General features: G+C 39.0%; 1 protein-coding gene across 2 annotated transcripts; it reads left to right on the forward strand.

Annotated features, from left to right (window-relative positions):
• Window positions 1-980: 980 nt before the first annotated feature.
• LOC139742125 (nuclear factor of activated T-cells, cytoplasmic 3-like) lies at window positions 981-12197 on the forward strand. 2 transcript variants are annotated; one of them, XM_071652694.1, is made up of 12 exons: window positions 981-1202; window positions 3066-3104; window positions 3688-4174; window positions 4397-4595; window positions 5027-5220; window positions 5387-5556; window positions 5813-6009; window positions 6292-6430; window positions 10425-10475; window positions 10725-11000; window positions 11203-11436; window positions 12039-12175. In XM_071652694.1, the coding sequence occupies exons 1-12, from the start codon at window positions 1097-1099 to the stop codon at window positions 12062-12064; spliced, it is 2118 nt and encodes a 705-aa protein (XP_071508795.1). In that variant the 5' UTR covers window positions 981-1096; the 3' UTR covers window positions 12065-12175. The 2 variants fall into 2 exon arrangements, with proteins under 2 accessions (XP_071508795.1, XP_071508796.1); XM_071652695.1 differs by lacking the exon at window positions 11203-11436 and having other exon boundaries at window positions 12039-12197.
• The last annotated feature ends 573 nt before the right edge of the window (window positions 12198-12770 follow it).

The raw sequence follows: 12770 nt of genomic DNA on the forward strand, positions 1-12770 counted from the left end.
CCTAGTCATGTCTCTTATTTTCCGTCTGAGAATGGCTTGAATTGAGGACAATGTTTTGGATCTAAGTTTATATAGGCCCCTATACCAAAGGAAAAGGCAAATGATCGAAATTGAAGAACTTGTTCAGAAGGCGATTGTTCAACAAAATTGTGCAATATGAGTATATTATATTATATTATAGTATAGTATAGTATATTATATTATATCATATTATATTATATCATATTATGTTTATGTAATTACATATCGTTTTATCACTACATTGTACTCGACGTAGGCAGACTATTAGGAGCTACGTTATCGAGTTGCAATTTTAGTTGATCATGATCAAGTTTTATTTTCCTTGTTGAAAGTGTCTTTACTTTTTCATGCAGAATTTATGTCATATACAGAGGATAATCATGTAAACGAATGAAATACCTGATCGTATCGATTCAGTCATTACAATTTAAAGGGAAAAATATCACTCGAAACATGCAATAAAACTTTTCGACGGAATGCATGAAGAGCACGTCAATATTTGATAGAACCATAGGATCGAGGTCCTCCCCTAGTCGTAAAATGTAAGGCGGAAGAATATACTGAAAATAAAAAGTTGTTCGGTTCACGCCACGCCTGCGCTGCGAATGCAGCATGCTCGACGAGATACAATCACATCATACTCCATCCAGGCATTTTGTGGCGTTGCTGAATACGAAGAGTCGGAATAGCTTGTGCCACGACAGAGACCCCGACCGCGCATTCCATTATCTGACGTAGGGGACATACCCCTTCGTTACCCCTTCACACAAGGATCGTGATTGGTTGAAGCATAACTACAATGAGACCAATCACATTCCGTGGCTATGGCTCCCTTTCTGTCTCTGATTGGTCATTTTCTCATTACATCACCATTGACCAATCATCGATGAGATGTATGATGTCATCCAGGAATATTGGTGCTTTTTATCATGAGCGCACTCTTATTCCTAATCAGTTGTGCTCTGTCTCTCATTGCTGTCGGAACTACGCCACCTTAGTGAAAGACACATCCAAGCCTATATTTCACGTTTTTCAAAACTTTTCAATATTTCCATTGACTGGATCTGAAAGGAAAATGTCCATGGAATGTCATCAAATCGATTCGTCTGGCTTTTTGACTCTTCAAAAGCACTCGTTGTCGGTAAATCTATTTTCCACGCCGCCCAGCGATTTACTGAAAGGTTGGTGAAAATTTACGTTATTTTCTGACAATTAGGATATTTCTCTGTGTGTGAATGATTTTCGAGTTGTTCTCACGAGTCAGGATTGATAAAAGCTTACAAATACTTGCGTGGAAGTACCAGCTATTTTGACATGATGAAATAAACAGGAGAAACAAGTGTATTTTGGGGTGCGGCAGGCGGTTGTTAAACATGGCGACCGCGGGAACGGAGGGAGCGTGTTGATGTAGTCACGTGACTTTCATATGCAAATTACAGTGTACAGTATGCACAACGCCAGGCGAGCACATTGTTCTTGTTGCATTGGTGCAGCGGCAGAATACTGACTTCTCTTCTGTAACCGTTGTCGGCGCGCGCGCAATTCTTCGCCCTGCGAGCGCGGGTGTATGTTGCATACACCGACTTCTGTCTGAGTGTGAAGTTGTGAACTGAAATGTGAATGAGATTGGAATAGAATCTGGGAGCAGGGCAATATTTTTCACATCAGTCTAATTAACTAACCTTGCTAACTACTAAAGCAAAGCAAAGCAATGTCAGTAAAAGCCCCTGGCATATGAAATGTCTGGGTAGAAAATCTAGTCTACTGAACATTCTCACATTATAAATAGACTCTACTAACGTTAGGTCTAACAATTCCGCTTGAAAGAACAGAAAGAATCTTGCACTTGGGGCCTCGTTGCTAGCTCTTGTCGTTGTGGGTCTTGACAAACAGCTACCTTTCAGAGATCTAATTTTATTTAGAATCCGCCTTGTTGTTAAATGTTTGTGGTAAATTTAACATGTTTTTTTAAAGATTTAAAAGGTGAATAAGTAGGTTTTTTATTGTCTACAAGAAAAGTAATAACTGATGCACGGTTGAAAGCAGTTTTCCTTAACTTGCGCCCTAATGTTAGTGTTCTTTTATTTTTGTATTTCATTATTTTTTTCTTTTTTTTTTTGCCATGGTCATGTAACATGTTAGAGGTCTGAAGTTTCAGTTTGATTTAGTTAAAACTTTTTGTTATGTATCTGCTAAATCTTGGGTAATGTGAGTGTGGCTGTGAGTTCTCGACTAAAAATCAAATTACATCCCAATCTTGATACTGTACTGAGCCTCTGTGACATAATGTACACATTGTACTTTTTTGTTGACTTTTGTATTTCATTTTTAGTTTAAGACTGTAAGGGCACTTGTAACATTAGCTTTTTTTTTCACATCCAAGACTTGAGTTTTGACCCCCCCCCCATAATGTTGTAGGGTAGATATTGAGCTTGCTAATTATGGAAGTTCAAGAAGGGTACCGTACATACTTAAAAACCTTCCAAACTCTCGCACCTCAGAAGTCCCTCAGTCTCGTGCTCACATTTCAGTCGTACACCGGCCTGACAATACAATCTTTCTCATGTCTTGTTCCCCCTCCCCTCCTCAAAAATAGAAGAAACCCCAAAATGTGTAAAATTAATTTCCAACCACCAAAAATGTCACATTTGTGGCACTCTGTTTTCATTTTATTTGAAAAAGGCAAAATATTTTAGTTCTGTATAGCATGCACAAGATTGCAGAATTAAAAGCTTAAAAATACTGCAAAGCAAACAGGAGGGACAACATAACCCCCTCCCCTACTCAATTGCTTTGCTTCCTCGAGCCACACTTATGTACTATATCTTGAAGAATGTTCCTAGGATTTTTATTAATCACTCCACTTATTTATATTTTGTGTGAAGATTTCAACGTAAGGACATTACTTTCCAGAATGTCTGCGTACTATGCCTTTTGTCAAAGCCGTGTCAATAGCCACAGTCGTGTGGTATTTACTCGTGTGTACCGCTATAAGAGAAGACGCCACGCTATACATTTCTTTTTTGTTTGTGTTTTCATTTCAGATCCAAATATGATGCAAGGGCTGTCATTTTTTGCTGAAGGTGAGACTTGCATTCTTTTAGGACTAAACATGTGCATTGCCTTATGCAAAAGGTTGTTTTTATAACTAGAGCTACAACATGTCTATGAATTGGTAGTTACAAGTTGTAAGCCACATGAGTGTACATTGAGAGAATTGAATTGTGTACTACATTGAAAATGAAGTGAGAATGATTGCCCTGCCCACAAATTTAATGCATTTATGATCATTCTGGACAACTTCTTCGATGATTACTGATTGGATCTACTGTATTCAGCACATACAATACCAGTACCTCAAAAGTGAAAGTCCAAGAGGAGGAAAGAAATGCAAAACAGAATCACAAAATCATAGGCCATTGGCAACTATAACTTCAAGCATTTTGTTGCAGGGTAGCCATTCTGATATTCAGTGTAGTCAAACTTTGTTATCGTATGTGTAAAGCTGTCGACAGTGATATTCAGATTGAAAAGATTTAGGGATCTTTAAGAATAAATGGTTGAGTTAGGTACCTCTTTTCAATACCATATTGATAGAAGAGTATTTTTTTTTTCAAAGAAACACACACTCATAGGTTATACATTATTACATTTTATAATATCCAGATACTGAAAGTGCAGAACTTGTGTCAGTTGCTGATGAGGTAAGTGGAGTGGCTGAAGATTTGGTGGATCTTGGGTATGACACAAACTCTGAAATTGCATCACCCATGTCTGCCAAAAGTCTTTGGGGAGACGCATCTACGCCATCCAGTTCTGTTGGATCATGCACCGAGGAAGATCTCTTCCCGGATTTTGAGGAAGAAACAAGGACCTCCCTGATTTCCATTCTGGACGATGACAAAGAGTGGAACAAGTCACTAAGTGGTCCTCCCATGTCAAACCAATCTGGGGAGGGATCCACTCAGGACCAATCCCCAAGGAGTCCCATGGTAGGCCAGGTCCCTAACGCTACCACCACTTCACATGTTGACTTTACAAGTGCTCTGCGAGATCGAAATCTGTTGCAGCCAAGCAGTCCAGTAACCGAGGGGACCACTACTCTTTTGCAGACAGCCAAGCCTAGTAGGAAACGAGCTGCAGCTTCTACAAGGTACAGCTAACCCCCTATGTTTGTAATGGTTTTAAATCATACAGTCATGAATGCTCCTTTCATGCTGTGTGAACTAATGACTATGTACTCACTTAACATTACATACTTTCTTCCCATTTTTTCCCAACACAGCTCTAGCACCAGTAAGAGGATACCTTACATAAATCACTACCTTACCTTGAATTTATATCTTAACCTTGGTTGTTTGTCCTCCTCATTTAGCACCTGTGGACTAGCCCCCGGTAAAAGGCCCAGGAAGCAGCAGTATCCGAGTCTTCTCCAGGCACTGCCGGACAAGTTGAATGGTGCAGCATTGCGCATCAACATTCAGCCAGAAAAGCACCACAGAGCTCGCTACAGGACAGAAGGCAGTAGGGGAAGCGTCAAGGATGAGAGTGGTGACTGCTATCCAAAGCTCCAGGTGAGCCAAGCTCATTTTTGCTCTGTGTGAGAAGGCCCTTTCTGCTTTCTCCATGGTACTGCAACTCTCTGAAAACCTCCATGAATTTTGGAATAAATTATCAAGTATTTTAGATTTGTGATGAAATGCAAGTATATCCTGACAGCTGTTGGAATTAAACTGATCTCAGTACAAGCATTTGGAAATTTTCAACCAAATTAAGATCGGTCCCCCTGCCCCCTCAGAAAAAATTTATCATGCAATATGTCACTTGTATGCTTTTGCTCCAGGCACAACTCACTTTATCAAGACAAATGTGAACTTGGTGTAATAAGCAAAATTACCACGGTATGTTGATGAGAAATGTATTGTAGGAAAATATAGATGCCAACTTCATTTTATTTTGAGGAACCGTTGCTCCTAATTCTTCATATATTCTTACTGATTTGTAGCTGGAAGGGGTCAATCAACCAGTTATGCTGCAGGTGTTTGTGGGCATCGACCAAGGAAAGATCCGACCACATGGCTACTACCAGGCCTGTAAGGTGACGGGTCGTAACACCACACCTTGCGAAGAGAACGACATCGATGGCACCACTGTCCTGGAGGTACCTTGGGAACCTAGCGATGGGAAAATGGAACTCAGGTGAGAGTGCCATTTTTCTGCAATCTCCTTCGTAATGGCTGTAACAAAAGATTTCAAAGTAATGTGCATTGTGTAATATTAATAAGATTCTTATCATATTAGTTCTTTACAATTGTATGGCTAGCCTGGTGTTCTCAACTTTTATGAAATACTTGTGTCATTTCAGCGTTGACTGCATTGGCATCCTGAAACTTCGCAACGCAGATGTGGAGCAGAGGATAGGGCCAATCCGATCAAAGAGGAAGAGCACATGTGTCCGTCTGGTCTTCAGAGTTTACGTGCCTTCAAATGATGGATTCTTCACCTTGCAAGCATTGTCCAGACCAATTACATGTAGTGAGTGTATTTTGAACTAATTTATATACCCTACCCTATTACATCACACTGTTTGTGAGCATATATCCTTGTGTTGCAGTGTTTGCCCTAAGCTTAGATATAAGTAAGGGATGGAAATGTTATCACTCTTTGCCAGATGTAAGTGACGGAAAATGCTCCAGTGTATTGTCAATTTAAGAATTTAATTCTTATTGCTCTTGGCAGTGGCAATGTACGAGAGACTAAGATTAACTAAGATTATTTTAATGTGTTACAGCTCAACCACTTGGTCACCCTGAGATAGTAAAGAAGAGTTTGACGCAGTGCTCAGTAGCTGGTGGAGAAGAGCTCTTCATTATCGGCAAGAACTTCACATCAAAGGCCACCACAGAAGTCAAACTGAGACAACTGGATGACAATGGCAAAGTTACCTGGGAAGGCGACTGTGAGATTGACAAGGCCCTCTTCCAGAATGTAAGTTGACCAGATCAGTGTGTGTGTGTATGCATGTCTGTGATACCTTTACAGCCATAGTGAAGATTGTAACAGGAAATCTGAACAAGAAGCTGACTTGTGTGTTCAAAGATTTCCTGGTGTGAATGAAATCTGGCAGAGTTTCATAGAATTTGCAAGGTATACTACCAACTTTTGATAATAAGCAAGCCAATCACTTCACATTATGTTTCCATTATGTGTGTTTCTAAGCTGATGTCAGTACAAATCTAATATAAATCTTATACCTTTGCTTGTTCACAGACACACATTGTGTGCAAGATCCCACCGTACGCAAACCAGAAGGTCACCGTTCCTGTCCGTGTGTACCTGGTGGTCGTTGGCAAACCAAATCACTGCAGTGAACTGGAAGCCCACCCAATCGATTACATCCCCAAGCCTGGTAAGGAACACCACTTCAACATTTCATTGACCAGGAGAAATTTTGGTCGTGCAGGTCATTCTTGTCAGCTCACTACAATGTGCATGACTCAAGGCCAATGTGTCTCTTGACTTTAGACTGCTATCAATACCTTACCACTCTTGGAAAATCAGAAGAAAAATTGCAGAAGCAAAAGCAGCTGAATGGTAGCATGCTGTGAAAACGCAAGTCTTTCTCTATTGGACTTTGTAAGGAACTGCTTCAGAAAAACTGAACGCAGCAAATGCAAGGCTTCTGGGAAACAAGTATATTTTGGACTCAAATGGTTTTCCGGGCTCTGGAGCAAAACTTGATTGTGTATTTGAGATATCTCGTATGGAGACAGACATATGACTGCATCAAAAAACTACTGCAGCAGCAAAATTTCCAAAACAACATGATCCTGCAAGAGACACATTGTATCTACTGACAAGAATTTCTTGGATTTGCAGGATGGTGGTGGTTTCAGTAATGTGGAATCATGTCCAGCAATAATATTGGTATGAATGAATCCTGAGGCATCATTTATGCCCTTTTTTGTCCTTTTCTTCTTTTTTTTTTTTTTTTTTTTTTGTTTTTGTTTTTTCTTGTCTGATAGGCAGTCTTTTTTTTTCAAAAACTTCTTTTAACGAAAACTTTTTTAAAACCTTTTTTCTCCAAAATTTCTTTTTTTCAAAACTTTTTTTTTTTACTTAATTTTTACTTTGTTTTATTCTTGTATGCAAGACGACTGTTCTTTGAAAAATTGTTAACAGGCAAGCAGTGCCGGTGGTGAAACGATATTGAAAGAGTTTGTGATACTCGACTAATACAAAGCCCATCATCACTCTCTGAAAAGCAGAGAATATTTTCAGCCAGTGTTATTTCTGGACTTGGTTTGTTATATGTTATGAGGCACCCATATTAAAGTAAGAAGCCATCTAGGAAAGGGAATTATGTAGACTTCTGTTTTGCTCCTAGACCTCAATGGTCTTAATGGAATACAAAATTAAGAACGTCACTTTTCCATTGCAGTTACCCTCTGAAATCAATTACATCAGGACCTTTTGTACTGTAGTAAGCAGAATGCTCAAAATTGATAGAGCACATTTTTTTGATTGAAAGAATTTGACCAGAGAGAAGTGAAATGAAAATCCTAAAAATTGCCACTTCCTAGAGCTTTGATATGGGTGCTTCAAGTAACCTGCAAATCCATTATGTGCGACCCATGAAGGGAAAAGCATGCTGCCAATTTTCAAACCTTTACTGAGTAATACGTTCCTTTTCTCATTTCTTATAAGCCACCACCCTTAAAAGTGTCGAGAATATATTTGCTGAAAAGCCAAGAAGCCCTTTCTCGGAAAGCTGCAGGGCTTACACTAAATTAATTTTATTTCTTCAGTAAGAGTATGTGAAAGCAGTAGCCAAGTTGGCCATTTGGCAGTTGTTATCCCCTGCCTCTTCGGTTTCATTATAGGGGAAAAATTTTCACGACGACAACATCAAGATCATAATTGGCAGCATTCTTCTCTCTTGAACTTGTCTGTTACTGTAATTGACAGTGGAAATGTGTTGACAAGGGTATGCATGCAGTAGACCCCTGTAGCTTGAGCAAGACTAAGTCAGAAAAAAAAACAATCGACGCGCTTTTGGAAATTCGATGGAATTAGAGGCATCATGGCTAACTGGCGTACATTGAGTATGCCATAGTTCATACAAGCGTCATTTTCCGCCATTTTATATGTCTCAATGCTCACCATGTCACAGGATTACTGGATGCATATTCATTGTTGTATAAAATGTTGCAAATTTAAGTGGGTCAGTAGTTGCAAGACAGGTCTACACTTGCATATCTTTCACCAGTGTTCTTTCTTTTTTTCTTAAGGTTTACTATTATCTCAAGGAATAATTGGCTAGAGCAAGCCTCATGAATGCTCTTTTAATATGCAAATTTCTTGTCTATCTTTCAAAAATACATATAGATTTATTTAGAATGATAAAATTGCAAGAGCATACAACTTTCAACAAAAATTTCAACCATTGAACAAAGTTTCTATGTTCTTTTATATGTGTCAAAGTGCACACTTCATTTCTTCAGAAAAGTGTTGATAAAAATTGACTACCAAAACCTATGTGAAGTGATGAAAGACCTGTCCTGCATTATACATGGTAGAATAGTATATGTCCCCATCCCTGTTAAAATTGCCCCCGTGGGTTGGGTCTAGTTAATGTAGTAGCTGTGGGGTGGGTTGCGTATTCATCACATGAACTTTGCTCTTCCCCCTCAGTGCCTTTCGGATAATGCACGCATTGTTCAGTGCTCTTGTAGCACTCCGGCTGAGGCGTTAACAGGCCATCCTGTTAACGTACTTCTGGGCCCTCAGCAGGTCGCAAGGCTCGGCAGACAGTACAGTACAGCAAAAGTTTATTTTTAATCATTCTACAAATCCTTGTCTTTACCTTAGTTGGCGAAGTACCTAAGTAGAGAACACTGATGCTGGTAGTGCTTCTTTTTCTTTTCTTTTTTTTTTCCCCTCTGAAATGGATGAGCTAGTTGACTTTCATTTGACAGAAAGAGACAGACAATGTTGTCTCCTACCAGCTGATGTTTCTTGGTACAGTGACAACAAGGAAAAGAACATAGTGAAATAAACATGAATAAACAACGAAAAACTTAAATAACAATCACACAAGTTCATCACAATCTGCTAAATTATCTTCATTGTAGAAATTAGTCGAGTAAAAAGACAACTTGAAAAACAGTAGTGCATGTTTTGGGCAAAATGCTTTGAGAGAAAAAAAAAAACAGACAACAGTATTGTAGGGGTGTGAAGTAAGCGTTTTTTCTGTCTTTTTTGTTTTTCCATTGCTTGCTTTCTTTTTCCATGTAATGTTGAACATATGTTCTTTCAGCAGGTCCTGGTGTTCAAGCGCTGTCCTTCCCCCTCCCCCTCCATATTTTTTTTCCATTTTTTTTTTTCACCCACTATCCCCCACATCCCCTTCCCTACTTAGCTCGCTTTTTTTACTTTTTTTTCTGCCCTTTTTTTTTCTGCCTTTTTTTTTCTGCCTTTTTTTTTTTCAAAACTTGTAAACTTCCACTTCTTTTTTTCCCCCTCCACTCTTCAAACATTCTAAACCAACTCCCCCACACTCCCCACCACCCTTCCATTTGTTTGCAGAGTCTGTCCTCTTCAAGGGAATGCTGCTACATCACATCACAGGAATCTGTCAGACTTATCTCGGACTTTCAGGGCCTTGTTAAATGTTTGCAATGATTTTAATACATTATTTAGTGTCTGTGCAGCCTCAATGCGCCTGCACCTGGAATTATTGAAATTCTCCAAAGAATTTCAGCAACCAAAGCACTTACCTCTCAAGGCTGATTATGCCCAGCAAGTAGAAGTGGAAAAGCTAGAATAAAAGTTTCTTTTACTTGCTCAATCAAAACTCCTTGTAACATCTTATACAAACTGGTATTGCATCCTTGTAATATGTAATGCAGGAATTAGCATCAGTCCTTGTTTCTTCAATATTTGGAGGTTTTGAAGACTTTTTCAGATGAGATATGTCTCGAGGGGGAAAAAGAAGAAAAGTTTATTTTAAAAAAAGTTGCGTTGAAAAGCCACAATGCTTGATCATCCACATTGTGCTTATATTTCTGAAGCAGTGATATTTTATCTATTTACCCACTTAAAAAGTATATTGAAAATATCCACCTACTATTTTAGAAGGCACTCCAGCAATTGCAGAAACAAGGAATTAAGTAGTGTAGTATGAGTAGTGTATCCGTAAATTTAGGTTGGAAGCAATATCAGTATGTATTTGGAATTTTAAAAGCATGTTTGAGAAAAGCATTTAAAAAAAATCTGTAAGAGCTTTGGGCTCATTTATCAAGGCACCTGAGCGACTAAACTTGACGGACTGTTTTTCTCAATACACCACATGGTCAGTGGCTCTTTGATTAACGCGACATATACTGTTTGTCTCAATACAGATTCTGTGGCGATACAGTCCCCACCTGTAGCAACTGGTGCCAAGAATCAAGGTAAGCTTGATCTTAATGATTGATTGATTTTTCTTTTCTGTATTTGGTAAAAAAGAAAAAATATATATATATATGCGGAATCTTGGTTTAAAAAAGGCTCAGAAATAATGTGATATGGTCAATTCGTGTTACTCAAAAGGTAAAATGATTGTCAACTGTTCGCATGCATGCCTGTAGATAAATATTATTCAATAGGATTGAAACCAGCAGATCCTCATATCTTGCATGTCTTCCTCTTCACTTGCATAGGTAATGTCAATGCTGCTGCTCCAAGCTCATCGCCAGCTGTACTGTCGCCAGCACAGGCCCCCATGGTCCTATCCTTGTCCCCAGTGGTCAAGCCTGAGCAAAGTCCCCCGCTTCCCGCCCAGATTTCATCAAATGCAGCCTCAACTCAAGACGAGTTCTCCCTCGCCCTTCAGATGCTTGCGTGCGCATATCTCAAGAACAGAGATATGTACAACAACCTCTTGATGCAGACACAAGCACAGGACTCGAGCGCCATGCTGGATGACTCGTTACAAGGTAAATGCACCATGGATGAAGAGAAATCAAATAAAAGGGATTAACATCATTTTTTATATTTGCAGGGCCATCAAAGGGAGCAACAGAAAGCATTTGTGCTGATTATAGGCATGAGGCTGTAGCATGGGGGAAATCTTTTTCATGCTTTTAAATATCAGAGAATTAACAATTTTCTTTCTGTGCCTGTACACATGTTCATTAGGCCAAGTGCCGGAAAAAGGGAAGGTTGGTGATGGTCAACGTCAGAGACCTGACTGTGCTGTTAAAACTGTGTACCAAGTACAAGCTGAGGGTTTGCCCGGTGATAAGACTGCAGAGAGTGACTGCCCTGATTTATTAAAGACTGAGCCTGGTCTTACCACTATTGATCCAGAATTGGCAGACATCTATGATCTTGTCCTTCCAGACATAACAGATATCCATGCCCTAGATGATGGTACGGTATAAACTTCCATGTCATGAATATGCTGTGATACCTAATGTGCCCATTTCTTTTTGCAGCTTCTGTGAAAATTACAGAAGAGAGAGTACATTGAGCTTGTTTTAGAAATCTGTATGCCTTGTTTGCATGTGCCTGTGTTGTGGCTTCATAAGGTTTAACATTTTTCATGTCATGATTTTGTTTTAGTCCCCAACAAGGTCATGAAGATTTTCTGTTAATCAAACATCCTGCTTCTCCCCATCGTGGAGTAATGTTACATAACAACATTTTATAATTGTGTTTTCAATAACACAATAAACCACGTGCACTGAACTGCCCGAGTTGAAAACGGGGTTCTACACTTTTAGTATTAGGATAGAGTTTCTTGGCATGTGTGTTTTGGCTCGTGTGAGGTTGACTTAATAACTTCACCAGTATTCCAGCAAAGATATGAAAAATAGGTGATTTCATGTCATATACGGTGTCTGGAGAGAATAAGAAAGAAATCCTCATGGCCTTGCAATCGATGGAAAATTTAGCCCTTCCGTAGGTACTTTTTGTTCTGGTCTCCAGTATGTTGTATTTACTTTGTCCTCTCTCTTCTCTATTTCTTTCAGTCTTGGATGTCCTGAATAATAATTGAGGTAAAGTATCCGGTGTGCCGAAACCAGACTGCAGCTGCTGAAGTTGAGAAGAAGAAACAAATTTAGTTTATAATCGCATTATAAGGAGGGATTTTTATTTTTATTACTTTCCCCTTTTTTTTTTTGGGAGGGGGGGGGGGGGGGCATTAGTAGCTTGTACTTATGAAAGGGATAGGATTGGACAGTTCAGGAGAGGTAAATTACCCACTCTGAGTAGTGCCTGTTTAATTATTTTTATTATTATTATTTGTTGGGTTTTTCTTTTTCTTACTTACGGCATGAATAGATGGGATGTACATATTTGTACATACACCTTTTTGATTTATGTGGCTGTAAAGTTTGTGAATATGTAGATACCAAAGCTGTACATACATATTTATTTCTACGAGCTATTCCAAGGGCCAAATGTATTCATACAGAGAATTTGCCCTTACTTTTTTATGTTGCAATTGTGCAGGAAAAAAAGTACATATCTTTTTTTCTCATTCGTGAAAATTTGTACAGCATTGTATGTCTTTGCTAAGAACAGTCCAGATCTTTTTGTCTACCCACCACCTTTTGCAAAACCCAGTGATATAGACATCTGTGAGATTTGCCTGAGCTCTATTTCAAAGAGTTCCTACCCCTCACATTTAACCATTTTGTCATATCGGCACATTTTGGCAAATTAAAGGCTTCTGAGGCCAGATAGTGAACACAGAGAAA

The sequence above is a fragment of the Diadema antillarum genome, unplaced genomic scaffold, assembly GCF_040938485.1.
Source record: "Diadema antillarum isolate AM-2024a unplaced genomic scaffold, OU_Dant_1.0 seq00000981_RagTag, whole genome shotgun sequence".
Taxonomy (NCBI): Eukaryota; Metazoa; Echinodermata; class Echinoidea; order Diadematoida; family Diadematidae; genus Diadema; species Diadema antillarum.

Coding starts and splice junctions, on each gene's coding strand:
- LOC139742125 (XM_071652694.1), top strand. CDS start 1,097: ATGTCCATGGAATGTCATCAAATCGATTCGTCTGGCTTTTTGACTCTT. Junction 3,105..3,687: donor GCTGTCATTTTTTGCTGAAG/GTGAGACTTGCA, acceptor TATAATATCCAG/ATACTGAAAGTGCAGAACTT. Junction 11,001..11,202: donor GCTGGATGACTCGTTACAAG/GTAAATGCACCA, acceptor CATGTTCATTAG/GCCAAGTGCCGGAAAAAGGG.